The sequence below is a fragment of the Pongo pygmaeus genome, chromosome 17 (assembly GCF_028885625.2).
Source record: "Pongo pygmaeus isolate AG05252 chromosome 17, NHGRI_mPonPyg2-v2.0_pri, whole genome shotgun sequence".
Lineage (NCBI taxonomy): Eukaryota > Metazoa > Chordata > Mammalia > Primates > Hominidae > Pongo > Pongo pygmaeus.
Window position 1 is genome coordinate 26,805,974 of NC_072390.2, and position 26,208 is coordinate 26,832,181.

The following is a 26,208-nucleotide window of genomic DNA, read 5'->3' on the forward strand; positions in this document are numbered from 1 at the left end:
ATTTGTATGTGTGACAGTGTTCTTATTTCTGCCATAAAGAATACATGTACTTTTTTTTACAGCTCTGAAGAGCTTCAAAAAAGTTCAGGTACCGTTTATGATATGACACCAACAGAATTAAAATTTCCGTGTTAGCACAGAACATACCCATTCACTCTTTCCATCAACTGAATAGCAACAAGTAAACAGACTGTCAGGAAGTAATGAGTTGAGCTTTCCCCTATGTTAACTGCAGGCTAAATTACAGGAAAATGAACTAAAATAATGCTGCAAACCTATTAACCCATTTTCTTGCCATGGTGACTTAACAGCTGTCCCCTGCTCCCCAGCCAGCAGGTTAAAAGTCTCAGCGCTCAGAGGGCAACTGTGCCATGTTGCATTTACCGATACTTCTGGCCTGATGGTCTCTGAGAAATCAAGGATATCAGCCCTGACACAAAAACATATGTGGAATCTGAAATCTATTTTTTGTTGGAAAAAAAGTTTGTGTCTTAAAAAACAAAAGGGCTGGTGAGCAGAAGGGGAAGACCCACGCCTGTTCTGCAGTCTCCCCAGGCACCCCAGCCTCGGACCCGTGCGGGAAGTGGGGCACTCACGTCCATGAGGGCAGCGTTGATGTAGTTGCTGCTCTCCCCGTCGATGGTGATGAGGAAGGGCAGGCAGCGGTCTGGGGGCAGGATGTCCATGCACCGGTTTTTCTCATGGTTCCGGGGCAACAGTGCGATGCTGCAGTCCTCTACTCGCAGCGTTGGCGTCACCATGTTTAGGGTCTGCGTGAGAAAAGAAAGGAACATGAGGACAAGTAGGCTTGGCAGCGGACTCCTCTCACATGCAGTTTTGGAAAGATACAACATTCCTGTGGCTGACTGCAAGATGGTCCCTTCCCCTCCCGTCCCCAACCCTCCACAGTTCGAGTTTTATTTCTTTTGCTCTTTGGATTTTGTCCACTGACAGTGCCCATCAGACACAGGGGCCAGAGGCAGAGGCATAAGGGCCACTCTGGGTCCCAAGAATTAAGAGCCCTCAAGTCCCAGTGGAGTGGGGCACCTGGGGATTTGGGAGGTCAGAGGTGGGGGAAGAGTCTGGCCTTGAGTCAGGTACATTTGGACAAAATGCATATGTGAGGAATACAATGGAGAGCTCTTGGTTGGAAAGTCTTCTTAACACACACTTCCGTGGCATAACTGTGCCATGGTTATGCTGTGGACAAGGAGCCACGGTGTTGGGGACTACTCCGTGTCTGCTTTCAGAGGGAAGGGGTGGAAATGGTTGTTAGATCAGTGGTCCTCAATCAGGTATTTCCATCCCCCAGGGGGACACCTGGCAATGTCTACACACATTTTTGTGTGGTGGTGACGCCATAGACGTCTCCTGGGTAGAGCTCTGGGTTGCTGCTAAACATCCTACAGAACAGCACATGCCAACAAGAGTTACCCAGCCCTGAATGCCAACAGTGCTATGGAGGCCGAGGAACCTTGTGATTCAAGGGCTCACTCAGGTGCTGACCTTGAAATCCTTCTTGAGGAGCAAGTCACCGTGCAGTGCCCCTCCCTTAGGCATCACTTACCCGGAATTCCTCTTTAATCTGGCTTGAGTTTGTCTGTGGATCCAGTTTGTTCATGTCATAATACAGAGACCTAACTTGGGAAGCAGGCACAGAGGTGTCCCCACAAAGACAGGCTTCCAGGATCGCATCGTGGATAAACACATACTGCTCCTGGAGAAGGAGATGGAGCGAGTTACTAACTTTAGAGAACCAGAGAAGGAGGAAAGATGGTATCAATTTTAGCCTCACATCATCAAGAGAGTGGAGACAGTTCCTCCAGAGAGAAACACGGTCCAAGGGCTCGAGTGCTAGGAGACTGGGGTACAATGCCAAATATACAGATTGATTAAAACCAATCAGAACCAACACAAACCACCACACGCACTGCGGCACCATGAAAACTGTGGCTGAAGACCTCTGTCATTCTGATCCTACTCACTTGGAACTCAGTATTTCACATGAGGAATGAGCAGAATTTTATCTATGGTAGGATTTGCTGATCAAAATAATAGTGCAAAGAAGGTCCAGAAAAACTTGGCATTACTATGAAGACAAGAAGTTCGGAAGTTCTTAATTCAGAACGTAAAAGTACTTAGAAGTTCTTATTTCAGAACATAAAAGTTAATATGATTACGAAAGCTCTTAGAAGTACAGAGAGCTGTTCTCATATATATCTTCAATGAGTTCACAGTGTAAACATGGGGCCTCTAATTCTGATTTGGCACTGACTTTTCTTAAAATTCATTGGTAGAGTCTTATCATATTTATTATTAATCTTTAGTTATATGAGAAGTTTAAGAAGCCTCTTATTACAGTTAATTTGGTTGATTTCTATACATAAATATGACTTTTAATTATTTTTTTTCAACAACCTCTTGTCTAACAGATTGATTCCCAAAAACAGCACACTACCAGTAAACAACACCTGAAAACAGAAGATCCAAGTGAGAAATGCGAATGGCAACATTTGATTGACTATAAAGTACATTAAAAGATAAATTATTACGATTATTATCTTTCAGACACAGTATCCCCTTTCTAAGGAAAAGAGCCCATGAAAGCAGCATTTAAAGTTTCTGTTATTTTTATGTTAGCTAAAAAAATGGGATTAGGTTTCCTAGAGGCTTTCATAAACTTAAATGCACCATCTAAATGTAAGGGGTTCTTACTTCTTCACTTCACTTCATGAATCATTTTCCAGGTGGTCGGTGTGACGCCTACTTAAAACAATCAAATATGAGTAAAAATATGAATGTCCTAAGAGCAGGATGTAATATTGCTTCTGAAAAAATGGAAATTCCCGATATACCTTGAATTTCCACTTACAGAGTTACTAGTTAGTATACAGTACTTCACAAAATGGGCAAATCCCCAGGATGCCAGACACTGGGCAGAATTTTTAGGGTCAGGAGGCTTCTGTTCTTCCCAGGACCCTGGGAGAAGAACAAAGTGCACAGAGATAACCCTTCAGCCACTATTCTCAGGAGTGGTTTTGCTCTGGTTACCAGGTAGTTTAAAAGAGAAAATAAAAGGAAATGGTATTGAAAGTCTGAGCACTTAACAGAGACTTTTTTGGGTCCCTTAATACAGAAAAGTGTGCAAATTTGGGCTCTTGATTCTGTTACCTGGAAAACTCCTGGGTTTGTTTGGTTTGTTTATGAGAGGAAAAACAAAAAGGAGGAAGGGAGGGAGGGAGGGAAGGAACAGGGAGTGCCAGGTAGATCACTTGAACAGATAATTGCCTGGATTCCTTGTGCCCTTGGCCTTGAAACGGGGAGATGCAGGAGAGACCCAAGGGACCAAGGCCCCAGGCTAGGTGATGAGCAGGAGTACCTCTGTTTGCACCATGTTCACCCTCCGTGACCGCAGCTCCCTGACGCAGTTGTAGATGTCTACGACCCCTTCCCTTTCAGCCATGTCCAACATGATATCAATGACGATGAAACAGCCAGTCCTTCCTGCACCAGCACTGAATGAAAAGGGGGGTCTGTCAGTGGAGGAAGAAGGACCACACTGCTGCTGCTGCTTTTTAAATTTTTTATCAAGGTGAAATTTATGTAATATAAAATTAAACCTCTTAAAAGGTACACTCCAGTGGCATTTAGTGCTCCCAAAATGTTGTGCAGCCATCACCCCTCTGAAGTTCTAAAACATACTCATCATCCCCAAAGGTGGCCCCGCACCCATCACCCACTGCGGTTCCTTCAGGAGGCTCTGGAGCTCTGCTTACCTGCAGTGCACCACCAGTGGGCCTGCACTGGGCGGGCTCTTGGACTTGACTTGCCGCACGAATCCCAGCAGGCCGGTGGCATGGTAGGGGACCCCATGATCCGGCCAGCCAGTGAAGTGAAACTGTCTGATCTCTCGGATTTCATGCACACCTCTCTGCAGTCGTTGGTTAGCCAGAACAAGGAAGAGAACAAGGGAAAACAAACCACAAATAAGCAGGGATAGCTGGGGGAGTGGAAACAGTCCCCAGGTAGCGAGTCTAGGGCCAGGAAACAGTGGACTGCTGGGGAAGGAGGCCATCCTTAGATCTTACACACAATGTGGAAGGCATTGTAACCTTAGGAAGATGTCTGGGTATGAAAGGGAGATGATGTTTGGGGAAAATGCTAATTTTTAGGTATAATTCCAGCAAATGGATGAATTGGTTGGGTTGTTTGAAATTCCTTTCTAAAAAGTAGACTATGTTAAAGGTCTGTCTCACTTAGATCACAAGGTGGCTGGTGAGGTGAGAGTCTGTAGAGAAAAAGGCACAGAAGAGGGGCCTGAAGAAATTAAAGGATGTCTGTGTGCTCAATACCAACTCCGTGTTGGGGCTTTCCGGCATCTCTCACAGCAGGGACTGGAGTGGTGCATACTCACTGAGCATGCTCAGATGATGCTTGTAGTAGGAATGAATGAGGACACCTTTCCAACTAGACAGGTCAGAGAACTCATTTGCATTTACAGCCCTGTTTGTTAGATTTCTCTTTTTAATGTGGGTAAATATTTTACCCATTCATCCAATTGCTAGCAATCTGAGTGACTACACTGCCCCAGGCATTATGTGAGGTGCTAGGGCTACAGAAATATGTTTTTGAGTGGCCGTCACAGTCTGCTTGTGGCAAACAGGCATGTAAGCCAATATATACTATGGGAATCGAAAGATACTTTTGCTGGAATTCTATGCTAGGTCAGTAAATTGAGGGGGAGCTGCCTGCCGCTCAACTGTAGTGAAGGCAGAAAGAAAGAGACTTTACGGTTTGCTTTTGGTTTTAATTTACTTTTGTTTTGAGAATAATTAAGGTAATTTATACCTGTCAATTTTGTTTTCTAAGTATAAGCCTATATATTAAGACTGTGTTTTAAAGCAAAAGACTGTTTTGAAAACAAAACCAGAATCAACTCTGCATGTACATCTAGGATCAAATTAGACTTTCTTCCTTCTCTCATTCCATGATCATTTTCTGAACCATTTCTGCATTTGGTTTTATTGTATCTTAAAAGTAAACACTCATTAACCTTATCACTTTCACCATCAATCATTGTTCACACATACTTAGTGAGCAAAGAAGAAATTCAGAATTTTTATGTGCTTTGAAAGACCAGAAAAGCAAACAACTGCAGATTTCGAGATAAGACTTGCTTGGCACCCATGTGTTAATATGTCTTCATTTACTAACCCACAAATGCTGAAGCTTTACTTCTCTGTGAAAATGCCATTCTTTACTAGAGTTTAAGCTATAAGGAATTAAGCAGTCAGGGATTCACAAATGCAAATCAATATTGTCGTCTGCTAAATAGGCTCTGTGATCCCAGAGTAGTACGATTAGGTGGTTAGGAGCCCAAACTCCTTATCCCTAAAACCAAGGGAACGTTTGCTAGTGCCAAGGTCTCCCTTAGAAAACATACAGCTGAGGCTGTGTCACCCTCAAAACCCCTAGAAAGCTCCCCCAGCTTTCTGCATGATGACCCAGGTAGGAGTGATCCCATTTTGGTGGTATGCATTCCCATATATAAACTGGGAAAGCTTACTGATGGTAAATATTGTATTCCAAAGGGGAAAAAAAGGGCATATCTTTCTCCATGTCCTGGTGGGTTTTTGGGGTGTGGGGTTTTTGGGGAGTGGGAGCATGGGGTGTGCTTCTCTCTCTAGCTTTGTTAGATTTCAGTTCCAGCATCCTCAAGTCCTGAACTACAGCTCTTAACTGATCTAAGACTCTTTTTCTGAGCAAGGTAAATATCAGTTTCTGGAATGTAGAAAACATTTCTCAAAATTAAACCTCCACCCTTGAATATGTTTGCTATTGACAAGAGTGGCAAAGGAAATGGCTTCTGATCCAGCTTTCATTCTTGTTCATTGACATAGCAGTGTCTCCTTTTTTCTGTTTTGGAATGTAACACATTTGGGGAAGAACATCATAGATGTCATCAGTGATCACAGCCCAAATACCTCCCAATTTGATACTATTACTTCCTGATTTTTCCTTATAACAAGCATTAATGTTATATATAAAAACGTGAGAGTAACTTAATTTTTTTTTTTTTTCCCGAGACAGGGTCTCATTCTGTTGCCCAGGCTGCAGTGCAATGGCGCAATCATGGTTCACTGCAGTCTTGAACTCTCGGGCTCAAGTGATCCTTTAGCCTCAACCTCCCAAAGTGCTGAGCTTAACAGGCATGAGCCACCACACCCAGTTAGTCACTTAATTTTGAACCAAGTCATACAATAGTCCCTGGCCCAAAGTGGGTGCTTAAGAAATACTTGTGAAATGAATAGTCATGTTCTGTTTTGTACAATACATGTTCTGTCTTGGAGGCAGGAGGATCATCTTCTCATGCCCTCTCTGAATCCTAGGCAGCTCCTGGGTAGCGCAGCGAGAATTCAGTGACCATTGTCAACTTTGTTTCTCCCAGGATAGGCAGGAATAGATTCACTAGACAGCCTAAATCCATGGAGACTTCAGGGGTGTCTTCCTTCTGACACTCTGGGTACCATGTATTATTTAAAATCTGTTTAGCTTGGAATCATCAGCTATGTGGGAAATAAAAGACAACAATCAGATGCAAAGCAGGAATTCATGAGTTCCAAAGTACATTGCATCTGCTTGTTTTGCAGAGCAGAGCCCGAATCCATTTTCACCTTTAGGTCCCATGATGAAACATGCTCTCAAAATAGAATCAGAATTGCAGGCATCTCAAAGTACATGCTTACCTGTTTTCTTCTTCCCTTTCTAATGAGAAAGTTTAAAACCTACAAGAAATGTTCTACAAAAGTACTAATGATTTGTTTTCCTTAAAGATTCCAACTGCCCGATTAGAAAATCACTAACGTGTCATTTTGATTTCCGCAAATGCATTAACAAGCTCCTTCTTCCTTCTCTTCCCTCCACCACCTCTTCACTGGTTGTCTAGTGACTAAAATAACTGGATATTTCAGACACATTTCTGTGCAGCTGGGAATTCAGGGGAGCACAATAAGAGGTTAAAAAAAAGAGGAAAGAAACAAACAAACCCTTCCTTTAGCTACAGAGATGCATTTTCAGCTTATTAGAGAGCTGACTATTGTTCAAAAAAACTCCATGTTTAAATGATGGCTTTTGGATGATTTTTTTAAAGAAAAAAATATTGAGAGTCTTTTATCGCTGTTTTAATGCGGTTATTCATGAGTGCTCTTGCCAACAGCCATACAAAAATCCTCCATGTGGTTTTTTTTTCCAACTCTGCTCAAGGAAAAAATTGACATCAAAGTGTGAGGTTCAGAACTTGAAGAACTGAGTCAACCAGAACTCATTCTTTGAAGTCTCCAAGCTTTCTGCCTATTAAAAAAGGCTTAGAAAAAAAATGCTAAATAGTATAAGAAACAGATTAAAATAAAGTCTTTCCAGCTTTGTGATTCTATGACAAATTTGGATCTGCAAACCAGGAAAGGTAGTTCAAAACATCAGACTAAATTAGCCAATAAGCAGATGTTGCAATTTCCTTGATTTCCTAAAACTGGTCTTGTTCATCTAAAAAGCGCATTTAGATGCAGTGAGAATACAGAGTGGAGAGGAAGGCCAAAATCTAATTCCCTAGCATTCTGCCTATAACCCAGGTCTTCCAAGAAGACCTGCTACTATTACATGAGTATAAGCTGAACAAATTCACACCAAGATCCCTAAGTCCAGGGCAGCTGTGCAGGGCTGAGTTATGGAGAATCAACTCTGGATAGAAAAGTCTGCGGATCTTTGGAAGGCAGAGTGTTTCTCAGCCACATCACCTCCACTTTCCCCAGAGCCTACCTGTGACACTTCTCTGGATGGACTGCAGTTTGCTTCACCTCCGGCCCCTCCCTATGTCAGCAGAAAGAGGGGGAATAAGGAAATTCCCTGTTATGCCCTACAGTGCTTCCCAGAGAAGAAGCCCCATCCATGCACATGGGATGAGGCAGGGCAGAACCAAAGCAGAACATTCACCGACCCAACACCAGCGACTACAAAAGGGGAAAACCAATATGGGAGTAAGCATGAATGAATGTGTTGGTTCATGCAAGAGTGTCCCATGTCTAATGGAGATCAGTCACTTAGGTTTCCAGGTAGGTCACTTCCACCTGGAAAATCCATCAGTCCACATTAAACCAGAGGTTTGGAAAGCCACAAGGAAGTGAGAGATTCCAGGAGGAGTTAGGACCTGTGTCTCAACACTGATACTAACTCCCTACTGGGAAATGCATATGGACATACACCATGAAGGAAATTTACCAAACTGGAAGGACATTTATCAAAATTTAGCAAACTTTGTTCTGTGAACAAAGAAAGACGGCAGAACAATATCAACCAGGGAAAGAAAATAAACAAATGGATATTAACTTTTGGTTTACTTACAAAATATAGATTCTTATGAAATGAGAATGATTTGTTTTAAAGATGGAACTGAGCTATTATAGAATCAGAGAGCAAGATGCAATCTTGAGAAACCATCAGATAGAGACTACCTGCATTGAGATATGAGCATGTGTAAAGTATCCTAGATAAGTTAATGAAGCTAGTATGTATAGTACCACTAGTGTCTGACCATAGCTTTTAAAAGCAGTATGAAAACTTACCTTTTCAACAGCAAATGTTCTTATCACATATTCTGCCAGTAGTTCTGTTTCTATTAGGGTCACTTTAATGTCTTTATATATCTCTGTGTCATCTGGCCAGTATTTGCAGCATTTGACCTTTAGAAAACATAAAAGAAATTATGGGTTTAGTTTGGTTTTTTTGGAGTTCCTCCCATGATGGGTCACACTATGATTTATAGGATAAAATTTGCACACAAAAGTTAATTGTATACTCAAGAGCAAGGTCTATTTTTTGTAGATCACCTGTGTTTTTATTCTTCTCAGAAGAAAACAATATTTGAGTTATGGGAGAAGTAAAACCTAGAAAAATGGTCTAAGTTTAAAAAATTGTATTTTTACCACAAACATCCCAGTTACTGTAACCATTCATTTCCTGTGCATCTCTACTCAGAGAATGGCCTGCAAAAATAAACTGTGAAGGAAGTTTGCAATATTTTAGCTCTTCTTTTGAATTCCTTCTAGTTTCAGAAAGTGATTGAAAACTTTTTAGGAGGAGTGGGCAGAAAATCAGGTTGAACACTAAAGATTAGAATTTTTTTTTTCCAAAGGAAATAGCTAAGTCATTTTCCCAAATTAGCACTACAGATTCATTTTGATATAAGTAAATTCAATAAACGAAACTTCCTAAAATATGAAATTGTCTTTCCATATTGTCTGAAGCCTCTAACTAATCTCAGGTGGAAGAAATTTGCTGCACTTGGCTTCTCCTAGCAAATTGTATTTTTTTTTTTTTTTTTGGTAAGAATGTTCTTCAAGACATCAACGAGGGGAGAGCAGGACCAGAGACTCGGCAGGAATACGTGACCATCTCAAGGCTCTGTCCTTGGCCTCTTCTGCCTCCCCAGGATTTCTGGCATTTTCATCTATTCCTGTCCCTGCCCCTCCATGGATGAATTTCTATTCTGTAACTCTAGCCCTGTTTCTCCATGTGCTGAATTTAACGTTTTTTGTTTGTTTTTGTTTTGTTTTCTTTTTTAGAGACAGGGTCTTGCTCTGCCATCTAGGCTGGAGTGCAGTGCGTGATCACAGTCCACTGTAATCTTGAACCCTTGGGCTCAAGCGATCTTCCCTCCTCAGCCTCCCAAGTAACTAGGACTACAAGCACATGTCACCATGCCCAGCTAATTCTTTTATTTTTTATACAAATGGGGTCTTGCTGTGCTGCCAGGTCTTGAACTCCTGGCCTCAAGTGATCCTCTTGCCTTGGCCTCGAAAAGTGTTGGGATTACAGGCACGGGCTGCTGTGCCCAACCTTTTGAATTTGATTTCTAACTTCTTTTGTGAGCATCTTCCCTTGGAGGTCCTGCCAGCACCTCAAAGACCATAAGTCTAAAAAAGAATTCTTTGCCCCACAGTCATTGCTCTCTTCCTGACTTCCTATGTGACTGCTATGATTCCCTTAATCAACCCATTCCTTCTCCCAAACCCAACCATTTGCCAAGGCTAGGAGTGTCTTTGAGGCAGCTCTCAAAGTGTATTTTCCAACTTCTTAATCCCTCTGCCACAATCCTAACTAAATTCAGGCTCTACTGTCTTCCTGCATGGGCATTCTGTGTGTCCCAATACCAGAAAAACTCTCTCAATGTGTAATCCCAGTGCCGTTTACTTGTTCTGCTCAAGAATCTTCTATTTCTAACTACTTTCTGAAACTAAATAAAAATTATTTGGCCAGGCAGGTAAGAACCAGTTTTTAAATATGGCCCCAACCAGCATTTCTAGCCTTATCTTTTATAGCTCTCTTTTCTACACACATATATTTTATGTTCAAGGACAAGTGTTTGCCCTGATCCCCAAACATACCCCATGATCCAAACTCCTACTCGCACCATTCCTTCTGTTTAGAATGCTCTCCTCCCATCCATTTCTTCCCGGTTGAAGATTTTTTGCATTCTTCAAAGTACATCTCACATGCTGCACTCCTTCAAAGACTCCTCCATAGATGTGAGCTCTTTTTGCTGCCCTGATGAAACATGCTTGTTCTGACCCTGGTATGATGTGCTTCTTGCACTGTCTGACTGTAAGCTTATTCCTGGCCAGCACATAAAGGGTGTTGTTTTGCTTATTTCTGCAAACCCTGCAACACCTGATCGCTGTGTCCTGTGCACACTAAATATGCAATGTATACATATAAAACTGAATTTCACGCAGAGAGTCATAGGATCAGTGCAGGAAGGAAAGTCCCAGACTGGGAAAGTTTACCAAAGAAATCTGAGCTGAGAGGACCTCTCCCAGAATGCCAACCCCCGAGGTGCACTGATGTTCCCCATGAGCTATGTGGCTGGTTATTTTAGCTGCCTCCTTGTGAAACTTTCTGGCCATGGATTCAGTGCCCTTCCAGGGAAGCCTCATTACCCTTAGTTGGCAAGACATAAACTAGATATGCTAGGAGTTGCAGATACTGTAAAGCAGGAGACAATGACGGTCCCCGCCCTCAGTAAGTGTTCAGTCTTCTTTGAAATCTTTTCCCCCCTCATTATGGGAAAATTATTTGTGACTTTATAAAGGGCTTATCTATAATATCTCAGAAATTTACATCATGGATACCTTTGCTCTATCAAAAATATCCCAGGGTAAGAGAGACCTACAATTTCTCCTTTCTCAGATGTAAAGTCAGTTTGAGCAGATCATGTATATTTGTGGAGATGTTTAATTTGACAGTAACAATGACTTCATTTCAAGAGTGTCCAGCACCATACTTTCACGATGCCAGTTAGCAAATATGCTTATATGGGACATACCAGATTCTCCTGTATATTGGAGGATTAGCTTTTACCTTTTTGTGACTTCAGTTATGCAAGCAGAAGGTAGTGGGATAGATATAAAACTACATATATAGTATACAGGCACACTTTAAAAATAATTATTGATGAATATACACTTTAAAAATTCATTTATTTCTCTGAAACTGACAACTGAACAAAACACACACACCTGCAACGTGTTATACCAGGTTTATCTTACCTAATAAAAACACCTTATCAAGATTTATCTTAAGTAATAAAAATGATTTTACTAATTACAAGATGCAATTGATGTATGATATTTTGGATGGTCACCTAGTCTTCCATTTAGACTCTTTAACCTCCTTGTTCTCGAATTTCAAAAATATGACAGTGGAGTGCTTCAGTGCTCAGAAACGAGGGAAATCAAATGCCCTTTGCATGCACTGAAAGCTCGGTTTCTTTGGGATTATTGGGAGATGCGCTCCCAACTCCTTCAACTCCCTGGAGCGAGCTCTGGTTCCATCCGAAATCCGACCCTGGGCCCTCCCGGGCTGGCTGTCCCCCGTACCCAGTTCCAGGCTCTCAGGCTCCTGGCCCCCGCGGCCGGATGCAGCCGGGCGCCCCCGCGCGTCGGCGGCAGGCAGCCGCCGCCAGGGCTTCCAACTTTTGGCCGCGCTTCCGCAGAACAGGTGCCGCTGCTCTCCCAGCGAAGCGAGGGAACAATGAAAAGAAAACACGGTCTGCTCTCAAGTTGCTCGGCACGGTGCTGACTTCGTGCCGCCCGGATGCCTCCAACCGGGCGGTAACTGCGAGGGAGGAGGCGCGGGGCCGCTTCCTTCCAGAACGCGTGCTGGGCAAGGCCCCTTCCGAGCACAGGCACCTGGCGGGGCGGGGCCCAGAACAGGCGGCCCGGGCATTTCGAATCCGGTCCCCCCTATCTCATCTCCCAGAATATCCCGAAATGGTTTGCCACATCTGTTTTCAGCCTACTAAAAGCCCTTCTAAATTGGGTTTCTTTTAGTATCTTTTTAACTGCTTGGACTTGTGTCAAGTTATTATTTTGCTCAAAAAAAAAAAAAAAAAAAAAAGGAAAAGGAAGACAAAATATGCTTCGTTCTCACTGCATTTAGACTTTCCGTGTTTGGAGAGTGTGGGGCTCGCAGTCGCCTCCTGTCCTTTAAGGTCTGCATACAGAGATGCTGGAACTACTGGTCTGGAGGTGCCCGTTGGAGCCCAGGAACCAAGGAACTGGAGGCTCCCCTGCTCTGATCGTGCGCCTGGCTTGGCTGCCTCATGCAGCCCAGCGCTACCTGCACAGCTTCTAGGAGAGGCTGCGCCTCCGACGCATCCTAATCACCTAAGGCGGCAGCCTCCGGCCCAGAAAACAAGGTCCAGAACCAGATCGTCTAATTACCTTAGTGCCTTGGTGGTGGTTCCACCAGGCCATCAATCAGGCTAACAGTCCCGAGCCCTGCCACCTGCTCATTACTGCCAGAGGGCGGCAGGAATAGATGTGTGGTCCCTGCTCCAAAGGGGTGATCCCTGTTGGCTTTAAAACTCACAAACACGAAACAGCACAGAAAGCGCTATAACTCCAGGATTTCTAACTTCCTGAAAAAAGATCTTTGAGGTGGGTCATTTTAAACCAGCAGCCCAGATAATACCCAGGTAAATTAAAGTCAGAGGATGGCCAGGGGCCAGAGCTGTGGCTCCTGAGACTGCCAGCACATGACTGTAACCTTCAGGGCATTTGACATGACTACAGCAGCCGTTATCAAAATGAAGCAGGCATGAGACTCCCTTGGAGGGATTCTGAATAAATTCAGTAGGTCTGACTTTGTGGGGCCTGAAAATGTGCACTGTGAACAAGCTCCCAGGTGATGCTGTGGTCTCTGGACCACACCGTGGGTAGCAAGGATTGAGACAGCACAGCTGCAGAGTCTGGCCAGGCTGGAGTGCCTGCTCTCACGCAGTGTGGACGTGAGCTTGAGGGGCTCACTGGAGTTTGCTCAACTGCAGGGGCTTCATCTGTAAATAGGGCATGATTATAGGTCCTATGGCAGAGAGTTCTAAGAAGTCAGCGGTTCCCAAATTTGCCTGCACATTAGAGTCACTTAGCTGGGGGGAGGGAGGTCTTAACAAATTCTACAGCCCAGGCCATACTCTAATTAAATCATAATTTCTGGAGTGGGACAGAGGTATCAGTAGTTTATTGAAGCCCCTGTCTCCCCAGGCCATTCTGAAGTGTAGATACATTTGGGAACCACTGGATTAATTGATACAATGTGATGAAAACATTTAGCCATGTGCCCAGTTTATCCAAAAATGGAAATTGAGAAAATGAAAATTCTAACTATTAAGTTAGAATTTTGTGATCTGGACCCTAGATGTCTACAGGAATTCAGAGGCTAAGGAGCCCACGGAGGCCTGGAGAGAGGAGGCAGGGTGTCCCGGAGAAGGAGGACGGCAGAGGTGAGTACTGACAATTGTGCATGCCTCATGATGGTGGAGGGACAGCTAGGGGGAACCCCCTGCTGATTCCTCTCTCCCTCAAACCTTATCTGGGAAGACGAGAGAGAGGGAGAGAGGGAGAGAGAGATTGGCATGTCCATTTGCCTATCAGTGTGGTTTGATTAACTCCCAACAGAATAGGTGGTTTTGGGGAAGGGGATTCAAATCAAATATAGCTGCGAGTAATCTCAGAGACAGTCAATTTCCAAACACTCATTTTCAAGATCATTGCAACTCCCATCCACTGAGCAGTTCCTACTTTGAACTGGACACACTGGATGGCTGCATTCTGACATCTGTGGCCTCACTTAGTGGATGGAAGAGCATGTGATTTGCCCAGAACAGACCTAGCAAGGGCCAGGCTGGTCTCGATCCTTTTCATTCCTTGTATTTCCTCGTGCTCTGGAAGGAAGAAGCAACAGGCAGGGCTAGGGAGGGCAAGTGGCTTGCTCAAGGCAATAAATTAGATGATGGTGAAGGAGAGGCTGAAACGCAGGCTCTGACTCCGGCTGCAGGGCCCTTTGGGAGGATGGAACTCAAGGTGCTTTACGCTTTCCTCAGTCTTACCAGGAGGCTTGGCCTCTGGAACAGAAACAAAGTAGGAAGCCTTGAAATGACTTCAGCTGCCTTTTGCGGGGCAGAACTGGAGACGGGTGGAGGGGTGGGGCAGGAGAGCAGAATGCACGCTCTGAAACCATCATCCTCCTTTGTCCGTTAGCACAAGCTGCTGCGCTTCTACTCTGCCTCCTGTGTCAGCAACTCTCCCCATCCACAGGACGGAGCCTGGGCAGAACTGAAGGTGTGTTTATGTGCATGCGCATGAGTACTCATTTTGCTAAGAAACCCATGATGAAGAAGGACTAAGAAATGTAATTGTTAGCTCTTAAGTTGGGGGCACCATAATGTGATCCAATAAACACAACTTTAAAGGGGAAGAAGGGATGAAAAAGAATAAGGCAGTTACAAGTTTTGATTTGTCAAGAGTTTTTAAGAGACTCTTCTTTGTTTTGAAAGAGATATCCAAACAGAGTATCCATACTTCTATTAATAGTTGTGTTTGGGCCCGCTGAGAAGAGGTTTGATGGATATTGGATAGTGAGAGCAAAAACACTGCCATGAAGCACAGCTACCACATACAGCCCAGCCAAGAGCAGCTGCCAGCTTTGTTTCCAAGATAACAGATTTATTGTATCCCCAAACCTTTTGGTTTAGAGGTCTCACAGGAATAAAATATTACTCATTTAAATATCCTGAGAACACAGATTGCTCTGGTCTCAGTGTGATGGAGTAAGATGCACATGGATTTTTTTTCCATCTACCTTGTGATGTTGCAGCAAGTGACTTACACCCCCTGAGCCTCAGTCTTCTCATGCGGCAAGTGACTTCCACCCCGAGCCTGTTTTCTCATGCATAATATGAGATCCTATTATTAACTTCTTAGGGAGGGTGTGAAGATTACATGAGATTTTTTAAAGTATATATAAAGTTGCTGATTAAGTACCTGGCTTATCATAGCTTTGCTAGATTCTTCCTTTCATACTGGCTTTATTTGGAAGGGGGACCTTCCTTGGGAAACATCCTTGAAGATTATTTCAAAACTGGCACTAAATCAAGAGCTTCTGGAAGTCTGGATAGTTTCAGATTGGGAAATAACTTCATATCGTAAGTAAATCCCTCTTTCATGCCTTTACGGTCCTGCCTTAAAGTACCCTCACAAAGCGTCTGTTTTCCAATTGCATCTATTCACTAATGTTATTATTTAATGGGCATACAATACTTATAAGCACAAGGTCACATCTGTATCCACAATGCTGGTTTTCATCAGCTGTAAAGAAACATGCAGCCTGGTCCCCTTGTGGAATTTTAAGTGTTATCCTACAAACCACATGAGAAATCTGTCTTGTTACTTTTCTCTCTTACCTCATCTTGATGAAAACTTAATCAGAAAGCAGCGTCACTCAAACTACAGCCAGACTTTCAGGAGACACGTCATTTCGACTGCTTGTTCCCCATCTTATTCAAGAGGTTCAGCTTGACTTTTAGCTATTCCCCAAATGTAAGTCCTCCTTCCAGGGGAGGGAGATTTGCCACCAGCAAGGGCAATAAACAGAGAGTGTCACATACTACTCTACAGATTATTCTGAAATAAGAACTTCAGAAATCTTTTGAGCAATGACATTATTAGAATACATATATATGCTGCCAGGTACATCAGAGAGGACGTTTCTTAGAGTGGTACATGATATATCTGTTGAGAAAAGAAATCCATATTTTCTGTCATTGTCAGTCTTCACATGTGTCAGGGTCACAGTATAGATCTACGACTTTGTGCCAGTCACAGAACTGTTCTGGCCCTCAGTTTTCTTATGTGCCAAAGACTAGATCACATGCTGGTGAAAACGATTCCAACTCCTAACGCTATCTGATTATACGCCTGCTCCCATTAACTTTGTGGGGTAAGTACTATTATCCTTATTTTACAAACACATAACGTAAAGCTGGGAGAGATTAAGAGATAGGAGACCTAAGGGACCAACACTGTGGCTGCAATGAGGGAAATCCTGTGCTTAGCTCAGGGCTGTGGTGTCCAGGCTGTCCTGCCAGTCATTCAGACAGCCCTGAAAGTGCATGACAAGCAGAGCCTGGACTGGGCATTGCTGGGGATGCAGAGAGCAAGGAGACATAGTTCTAATAGTCACTAAGAGACAAATGTGTAAACAACAAACTCAACTCAAGGCAGAATGAGGGGCAAGTTGACTGGTCAAGAGCACATTCCCTAGAGCCACACTGTCTGGGTTCAAAGCCAGGTCCCATTTATTAGCTGTGTGACCTTGGCTCCATTTTCCCATCTGTAAAATGGGATAAGAGAGTTGTTATGAATATTAACTCAATTCTTTTCCTTGTAAGCACCTAGAACATGCTCAGCACAAGTAAATGTTCATTAAGATTTTAAAAATGAAAACTGCTATTGGCAGTCAGAAGTATGCTAATTCCAAAGAAAGGTATGCAAAGCTTCATAAGGGAAACTACCTTACAAATGAGACAGAAATACGGAGTGCTGTTTCTATGGGTGGATATGGAGGAGACGGATATTCTAGACTTGGGGAGTTGGCAGAGGGAAGCTGGAGTGGTCTTGAGGCTCTGGCAGGTGGGGGCTGGGAGGGTGCAATCCTCCGACAGCAGCAGGAAGCAGTCACTATTTTGTGACCATCAGCTGCTTCTGAGGCCCTTCTCGCTGCACTTTGATGCTACACTTTGAAATAAAGGGAATTGTATTGGGAAGGAAAGTTTGTATTCAACAGGAGCGGGAGGACACAGGAATGGGTTTTCTGTAGGAGCAGTGTTTTTAAAGGGTACCTAGTTCCTTTGTGTAGGTGTATGTAATCACTGCCACCACAGTGGGGCTCTCTGCAGCTGAGCCAGCTGCCACCTGCTGGGATGGGCTGCTAAGTGCAAGGTGCGAACTAACTGCGACAAGGGACCTGTGCGTAGGTCGGATGTGGCAGAGCTGGGAGCAGTTGGGGCTGGGGATCGCCCAGGACGATGTGTCAGGCAACCCCATCACCAGCGGCTTGCTTGGATCCTTCATACTGCCTGAGAAGAGGGCAGCAGCTTCAGGACTGGGGTGGCAGGATAACAGGCACACGTCAGGGTTCCTAGAGCTGGTGAGCTCAGGCACTGGGTCTCCTGTGTCTCCCAAGTTGCCAAGATGGGACCTCTTTGACTTAGTCAAGACCTGGGAAAGTTCTTGAAACACACACACATGCAATATTATTTTCTTCTAGATAGAAGGATAACATTTTATTTTTAAGAACCTCGGATGAAGTTTTTATAGCCTCTCTTAAAAATGAACATTTAATGATGACACAGTGTGCTATAACAGAAAGAAGCCTGGCAGACAGGCAGGAGGGCTTGGGACTAATCCCAGCTGTGTTCCAATCTAGCTCTGTGATCCTGTGCAAGTCACTGAACCGTTCTGGTACTCAGTTTCCTTGCTGGCAAAAGAGGATACAAGATTATTAAAGGTATTCTGAGTCCTATAGTTATCTGATTATGTGATTCTAGAATGTGATTCTTTGGAAGCCTTAGGAGTCAGCAGCATGGGTTCCAGAGTTCAAATCCTGGGTCCAACATTAACTAGCTGTATGAGGTTGGACCAATTTATTAATGTCTTTAAGTTTGTTTATTATCTGGAGAATAGGATAACAATCATGTCTACTTCTTAATCACTCTGATGATCTAAAGACTCATCACATTGACTTACCCATAAGACATGTCCAGTAACTGCTAGTGGTGGTCACCATTACCCCAGCACTTCCGCTATCGAGAAGGGAACAGCACTCAGTATAGAGCTCCAGGTGCTCCATTTATTGTAACACACAATGCTTTATGGTCTGTATCAGTATTAGAAAGACAACAAGCTTTAATTTCAGAGGCATTAATCAGGGCTAAATGCCTCTGAGATAGTCTGAAGTGCATACCTGTCCCAGTTCATCTCTTTGAGGAAATCAAGGGCTCTAGGGGGGAAGGAAGGAAGAAAGGAAGAGGAATTTACAAAAGACACAGGTCAATCTGAGTCTCAACACCCTTACCCTCTTCCTTAGGTTATCACAAGGAGCTGCTAAACAGATCAAAAGGCATTGAAGGATGGAGTGACATGACATATGATCTGCCCAATCCTTGACTGCACATCACATAAGCAGTCCTAAGGATGTGAAGTATATGATGCCACCAGTTGAATGGACTGAAGCTCCTACACATACACTGTTGGTTTCAGATTCTCTACTCTACAACATCAGAAAAGAATCTATTTTTGGTTAGATAACAAATGTACTATGTTACTCTAGAATAAAGACATCTGTTTACTTACAATTTTAAGTGATAAGAGTTATGCTTCTATTTTATAGTAGACAATCTAAAGCTAAAAGATGTAAATCCAAACAGTGTCGGGTGTTGAAACATCTACTCCCAGCTTCCTTTCACATCTCCTTCTGCAGGCAGTGTTCCCCACTGTTCATCCCTGGTCTCCTGCAGTGCGTCTGTTTCAGACTGTGCTTCTTTATACAAAGTCCTAGAAAGTAACCCAGTGCAATAACAGGGGGCTAACTCACCCCTGCTTCCTCAGCTAGTATTGGCCAAGGTGACCAGTCCACTTTTGGAACTCAGCAGCACCCCCACAATTTTCAAATAGTGTTACCCAAATGCACGTTCCTTGTCCTGAGCTCTATAAACCTGTAATTCAGGCACAGGGAAGCAACTGACACACTATCTTCTTGTCGGGTATGAAGGGGTTTTTTTGCATGGATTTCACGGCAGAGGTATGTCTAGACCTGTTCCACTTTCTCATTGCTAGAAACCTGGTCCCAGAGACAGGGAGTGGTAGCTTATGCATAAGTTGCTGTCTTTCTCTGGTCTTAGACATGTGGCAGGCACTTTCAGTGAGAAAATTCTGAGGCAGTGAATTCCGGTTGTCTGTAGCCTACTGAATTACATTCCCCTTATTTATTTCCTTAGTTCATGAAACTAAAGTAGAGATACTGATGTCTTTGCCACTTTGTTAGTCTGAACGCAGTTGTGTAAAGGCTCTATCTAAAACCAGTTACTGGATTTTTCTGTTTCTTTGGTCCTATCCTCCTGGGAGAGGCCCCAGTGCTTACTCATGTGTTTATGTGGCCAGACAACCCTAAGCCTTCAGGGAAAGTCACAGGAAGGGCTCAGGGAGTAGATTTGGAAAGTAGAGAAAGGAGAAAAGAATTCTGCCTTCAAGAAAGGACCTCATTTACTGCTTTTCAGCAAATTGTTCAAGAATAGGATATACCTGCTGTGCGCAAAATGGGAGAAAAACTGACTTTCAAGGGCTCATGTGAGCAGAACAAGGAAGGAAGGCTATCGCAGCTCTGAGACTGTCCCATATTGCGTCCAATGATGGTGCCAGGAAACTCCAGCTGTGCACACCCGAGCAGGTAGGAGTGTGCTGGAGCCACACTGTAAAAGCGCTCAGGCTGTGATGCATCGGTCCCAGGTGCACTTGTCCATCTGCTACACATGCAGGCTCCCCGCCCTCTGAAGCGCATTTTAGATACAAAGGCAGGTGACCACCTGTATGTACCCCAAAGACTGTGGCAGACAAAGTTAGAGGTGACAGAGTGACACAACAGAGGCCCCAAGCCCAGGCCAGTAAAATGGCAAAGAGACAAGAAGTCCAGGCACAGATGTAAGTGAGGATTTTCCAGGGTCGGCCAATTATGGCAAAGCAGCAAGAGTGTCCACTGAAGGCTAGCGACAGGGCTCTGCAAGGGTCACCATGGAGGCAGGCGCCCAGGCACAGGCGTCTCCATAGGCTCAGCTAGAGAATGTTAAAGAGCTGATCTGCACGCAGCTCGCAGTTACCTGGAGGAGCCGGGAGAGCGTGCTCAGAGCAGCACTTGTTATTCAGACCTGCAAATTTGCTTTGATCCTGTAATATCCTGCCACTGTGGCAGCATGAGAGATGGCTGACACAAAAGTGTCAGATGACTTATAGCACATAAAGAATTGTCTCTGAAGCCTGATTTGTATTTCATCGATATTTGGGTAAAAATGACTTTTGCTTTGTTTTTTTAAAGGAACATAATGGATTAGGCTGAATTACGAAGTATTTAATACAAAAGGATTAATTGGGTAGGCTAAATGTACATACATTTCTGTCATTTCAAACAGGTGTAGTGACCTTCACTCACATCCTAAGTGAATATATTATACATACTTGTATGGCTTCAGATTCAAGTCTCCTTCCAATGTAGAAGAAATCAAGAGAAGGAGGGCAGTACACAGAAATTCCCCTTGTATGCACTCAGTTATTTTGCAGCAGCTTATATGTTCCTCTCTAATTATTCTTCCGCCTCTCCCGAAACAGTCACTCATACTTTCTCTGTGAGTTGCCTTTCGGGATTCTGCTCACAGAAGCCTATGGTCTGGCAGGGAGGGCAACATGGCAGCTGAAGGTGTTTTGTTCCTTCTTGTGTACAACCTTATGTAATACCTCTATAATTGGGTTGTACATGTCTTGAAGGATCCTCTTTTATTCTCCTGCTTTTGGCTAAAGTAGGCTGAGAGGTCGCCTGACGCCTGCACAGTCACTAGCTGCACACATACCAGGGAGCAGAACCAGCAAGAGAGATGAACAGACTCCAAGGGGTTAAGGTTTCTAACGCCAGCAACAGCAGAGACACAGGAGGCGTGAGAAACAGATAGGAAGATGATCCTGTCTTCCCCACAGGAAATTCATTCATTCATGGTGACAACTCACCAGAATTCAGAACAAGAGGGACCATGGTCTGCACTCAGAACAAACAGTGGCTTGCTGCTCCCAACAGAGCAAAGAACATTTCTAAAACGGAGATAGGGATGTGTGTGTGCGCATGTCCATGTGTATGCATGTGTGTGCGTGTCCATGTGTATGCATGTGTGTGTGTGTCCATGTGTATGCATGTGTGTGCGTGTCCATGTGTATGCATGTGTGTGTGTCCATGTGTATGCATGTGTGTGTGCGTGTCCATGTGTATGCATGTGTGTGCGTGTCCATGTGTATGCATGTGTGTGTGTCCATGTGTATGCATGTGTGTGTGTCCATGTGTATGCATGTGTGTGCGTGTCCATGTGTATGCATGTGTGTGTGTCCATGTGTATGCATGTGTGTGTGTCCATGTGTATGCATGTGTGTGCGTGTCCATGTGTATGCATGTGTGTGTGCGTGTCATGGGCATACATGTGGGAAGAACCTCTGATCAGATATGGGGAATGTGAAAATCGTAAAAGAGATCTAGTCTGGTTACTCATGCAGGCAAATGTGTGTGTGGGGGGGGAATAGTTAGCCTTAAACAAAAATGTGTGTGTGTAAATATGTTGTGTATGTATTTATTTGCAGGAATACTATCAGAATAAAGTTTACAGAGGTTGGGGTTGGCATATGATATGAAGTTTTATATAAGAAACCTCATTACTCTAAGTTATAAAATGCAGAACTTAGTATTTAAAATACTGAATAAGCCTTCAATAAGATTGGAGAAAAAAGCTATATGGTTTTCTCCTTGCTTTAGTCTGAGAGTATGTGTTTTCTTTTAGTCTCATATTTTTCAAAATCATTACCCAATTTGTAGTCAATTAAGTGTTTCCTGGTTAAATGAAGTTGTTTTATAATTGTATATGTTTTTGCATCTCCTTTATACCACAGTTTACCTTTAATTAAATGGATTTGCTGTCCAAATGGAATTGATGGATGTGAAACGATGATTCTCTATTGATTAAACACTTTGAGAAAAATAGCCATTTTGGTGCCTAAGGAGACCTTCCAGAGGTAACAGTCACACTTGCAATTATACAGAACACAACGGGGCGTGTGTAGATATCTTCATTAAACGATCGTGAGAGTCCTCCAAAGAAACCACATTCTCTCCAAGGACACCCTCCCTACTGCAGGCAGCAACCCGCTGCGGCCCTGCTGATCCCTGGGTAAAGACACGGAAATGTGCTCACCAGGTGCAACTGATTGTGGCAGGTGATAAATCGGGGGGATCGCTATAAGTAATTTTGAGAACTTCTGAAAAGAATATATTTCTTCAAAAATCTTAGTTTACTGTAGTCAGATGAGATTATTTTCAAAAGAAGGTCTATAAATTAGAGAACAGACTGAATATCTTTTATGGTCTGCATAAATTAAAATACAGATGGATCACCAACAGAATTTGTCTCACTGGTACCTAATCACATGGCAACATTCCGTTCCGGATCCTCTATACAATTCATCTGAAAACAGTGCAGAGGACATGGGAGTGGAGGGCTTTCTCCTAAGGGAGTGACAGTCCTCATGTTTTTGTCCTGAATCATTCCCCTTTAACAATCCACACTCAATCGTTTTCTGCTGTTGGTGGTATTCAGAGTGTACAGGAAGCATCAAGGGCTCTGGAAGCATGTGGATTAAACCGGATCTGGACTGCAGATGCTTTTGTTATGCAAATGGATCCCTTCACCAAAACGTAAACAGCAAACAGGAAAATATCCTTCATATAAACATGGAATTTTAGAGTTCATATGGATAATTCCCTTCCTTCCAAGGTTGCAAAAAGTAAGGCGTGGGGTAAGAATGGGTTGGTTTTCAGTTCACCTAGAAACGCTCACAACACCCTATTCTCCTTGGAGTCACATTCCCCTGCCGCTAGTACCTGGAGGATTTGGGCTATTGGCTGTCCTGGGATTCCACCTACCTGCATCCTGTAGCCGCCAACTGGAGTCTTACTTATATCTGCCCATCCTTACCTTCTCCCCAGAGAAGAGGTCACTCCCATTCCAGGCGAACGCCTTTACCTGTGTCCTTGATGCATCCCTAAAATAGCTACTTCCCTTTTCCTCCAGCTTCTCAGCCCATGGCCTTGCTCCTTACTACACTGGGAAAACCACTGTTACTAGGAGAGGGTGCCATCCTAAGTGTGTTTCTGTTTGGTTTAATTTATTTAAGTGTGTCCACGCCTGCCTCTGCTCTGCAGGCTCAGAGGAAAAGATGTCATCTCTTGTAAGGCTGAATGGAAGACCTGCGCTCAGGGTCCCTTCCCTCCTGGCTCCCTGGCAAAGACTCCGTCCACTTCCCAAGATGTCCAGTCTCTCCCTCTCTTCTGATTCTTTTCCTTAACACATAACTACTGTCAAGGGTCTTTCACCTTATAAATATCCTTTGATCGGAAATGCTCCTCTGTTTACAGCTGCACTCCTCTCTTTTCCCTGCAGTGCTAAGCTTCTGTCAAGTCTACACTCAGTCTATGCATCCTCATTTGCTACTCCTGCCTCAATGCTGGAGGCTGGCTTCAGTGCTTGCCATTTGTACTGAACGCATCATTTGGTCTGCCAACATCCATTTCATCCATTCATCCTTCCTAATGGATCCTTGACTTCCTTTTGGGGAATTACTTCTTCCCTATGGGGTGGCTTGTCAATTAGAGGCCCTGGACAGCGAGAGATGAGCACGTGAACCAACCTTTGGTAGTCAGAGGTTCTATCCTTGTTATTAGAATCCTGAGCACAGTGACAAAGAGACAAGAGAGCTCACTGTCGTAGCATCAGCGCCTTGACTAGACTGTCTGGCTGTGAGACCCATCTGGCTCACTAGCCCTCTGGAGCTGTTACCTTCTTTCCTATCTTTTGCAAGCCTTACTCTTCACATCAACATTTTGAGCTTCTAATATTCTTTTCCCTTTTCCTGAAATTAGCCAGAGTTGATTTCTGTTGCATGTAATCAAAGAACTCTGATAAGCCATTACTCTGAAAACACTGAGGCAAAAGGTTGCCAGTAACCTTTTCCTTGTTAAGTCAGATGGTGATTGTTCTGCCTTTGGATGACCCACTCTGTCTCTGCAGCATCTCCAGTGTGGCCCTTTCCCCTTGTCACTTCCACACCCAAATCCTTTGAGGCACTCTGTCGTTCAAGAGCTGAAGCCCAATTCCTGATGTGGTATATCCATGACAAGTCCTCAGTTCTCCCTATAATCCCCATCCCCGATCTCCCCTGGTTCATACTGAATCCCTGCAGCTTCCCTCCAGGGTCCTGTGGTTGCCTCTGCCTGGAACACCTTCCCTCCCTCCTTTGCCAATTAATTTCCATTTGCTCTCCATTTGCCTCCTGTACTCAGCACCAGGCACCCCTTGCTCTGAGAAGCATTTATTGACAAATCCCTCCAACCTCCACTCAACTCCACGGCTAGATGAGGTGCCTCTTTCATGAACTTCCACAGCACGCTGTGAAACCTTTATCAAGGAATTTCATCCCTTTGCTTGATGCCCCCTCCCTGTGTACAGGGACACACTTAATTTGTCTTAGCATCCCTGGCTTTCTGTGACTGCACATTGAGTGGTGTGAACGCAGCATATGCTTGTGAACTGAAGGCATCCCCTTCTGTCTTGTCTGTGATTTTCCTCTGTCACTTTTCCTCTTTCTTTTCTTGTACCTTTAGTTTGAGATGGCAATTACATCTTCTTTTCAGATTCCCAGTTACTCTTATGTCTACTCTATCACTAAAAACACACTCCCAACCATTATAATCACTCTCTAGACCCTGTTCCTTTCTAGGTGCTGCTTCATCTCTCTCCTGTGACTCCCTGCTCCAAGAACAAGCTACAGTTGCGTCTTTGCTGCACACTTAGCCACTGTTCTACTGTTGCTGGATTCCTGGTTCTATCACCCCATGGGAACTTGGTACATACCAAAGACATCTCCAGTGCTAACGGGGGGCACTGTGGAATGGGGGAGAGAGCATGGGCTTTGGAACTGGACAGACCAAAGTTTCAATTCTAGCTCTATGCCCTTGGCCAAATTATTTAACCACACCAAGACTTACTTACTTAATTTGAAAATAGGAATCTTTAAATGTACTCAGAGGGTAGCTGTGATAAGAGCAATAGGGCTTGTGAAACATTTAGCAGGATACCTGACTCAGTACATTCTTTCCCTCTACCTTGCTCTCTGATTCCTGTTTACCTGGCCTTTCTGTAGCTCGTGTCCTGGTCGCTATCCCCTTCCTGTTGAAATGCTGTCTTCTCTTCGTTCTCATGATCCGGGTCTCTTTGTTCTCGCCCTATTCCTCTTGCTTTCCTTTTCCAGACTCCATCCAGCTGTTCTTCCCGACTGCCTCCAGAAACAGATATTCTCCAGTGTTCTGTTGTGAGTCCTCCTCTTTTCTCTCCCCACTTTCTCCACTTTCTCCCAAGAACTCTGTTCTGTTACAGTGGTTATCACTTTGCATTATACTTTTTTTTTCTTTAGACGGAATCTCACTCTGTCACCCAAGCTGGAGTGCAATGGTGCAATCTAGGCTCACTGCAACCTCCGCCTCCTGGGTGCAAGCGATTCTCCCGCCTCAGCCTCCCAAATAGCTGGGATTATGGGCACCCACCACCACGCCCAGCTAATTTTGTGTGGTTTCAGTAGAGATGGGGTTTCACCATGTTGGCCAGGCTGGACTCAAACTCCTGACCTCAGGCAGTCCACCTGCCTCGGCCTCCCAAAGTGCTGGGATTACAGGCGTGAGCCACCGCGCCCAGCTGCATTATACTTTTTTTTTGTTTGCCTTTTTGTCCCGTAGTTTGTGCCATGTCTTTTCATCTTGATATCCCCAGTGCAGCCAAAGCCTAACACACAGTAGATGCTTGTGAATAAAGGGGGACGCTAACATTTCATAGTTTGTTTCTGTGTCTTCAGCTCACATCTCTCTCTTGAGCTTTCTGGAAAGCACCACATTATTGCTCATTCAGCTTCTTAAACTCAGCATGTCCAAGATGAAACACATTGCCTCTCCTTACACCTACTTTTA

At 44.0% G+C, this 26,208-nt stretch overlaps 1 protein-coding gene across 20 annotated transcripts in view; it reads right to left on the reverse strand.

The window, feature by feature from the left end:
* The window catches only part of PTPRM (protein tyrosine phosphatase receptor type M), an 840,386-nt gene that overhangs the window by 26,905 nt on the left and 787,273 nt on the right, over nt 1-26,208 (reverse strand). For 11 of the 20 annotated variants that reach the window (XM_054460379.2, XM_063653925.1, XM_063653924.1 and 8 more), the window contains 6 exons: nt 8,619-8,735; nt 7,816-7,866; nt 3,777-3,931; nt 3,380-3,515; nt 1,568-1,717; nt 597-770 (listed from right to left, as the gene is read on the reverse strand). In XM_054460379.2, the coding sequence (XP_054316354.1) occupies nt 597-770; nt 1,568-1,717; nt 3,380-3,515; nt 3,777-3,931; nt 7,816-7,866; nt 8,619-8,735 (783 nt within the window). The remainder of the gene's footprint in view (nt 1-596; nt 771-1,567; nt 1,718-3,379; nt 3,516-3,776; nt 3,932-7,815; nt 7,867-8,618; nt 8,736-26,208) is intronic. The other 9 variants (XM_054460383.2, XM_054460382.2, XM_063653923.1 and 6 more) reach the window with 1 other exon arrangement.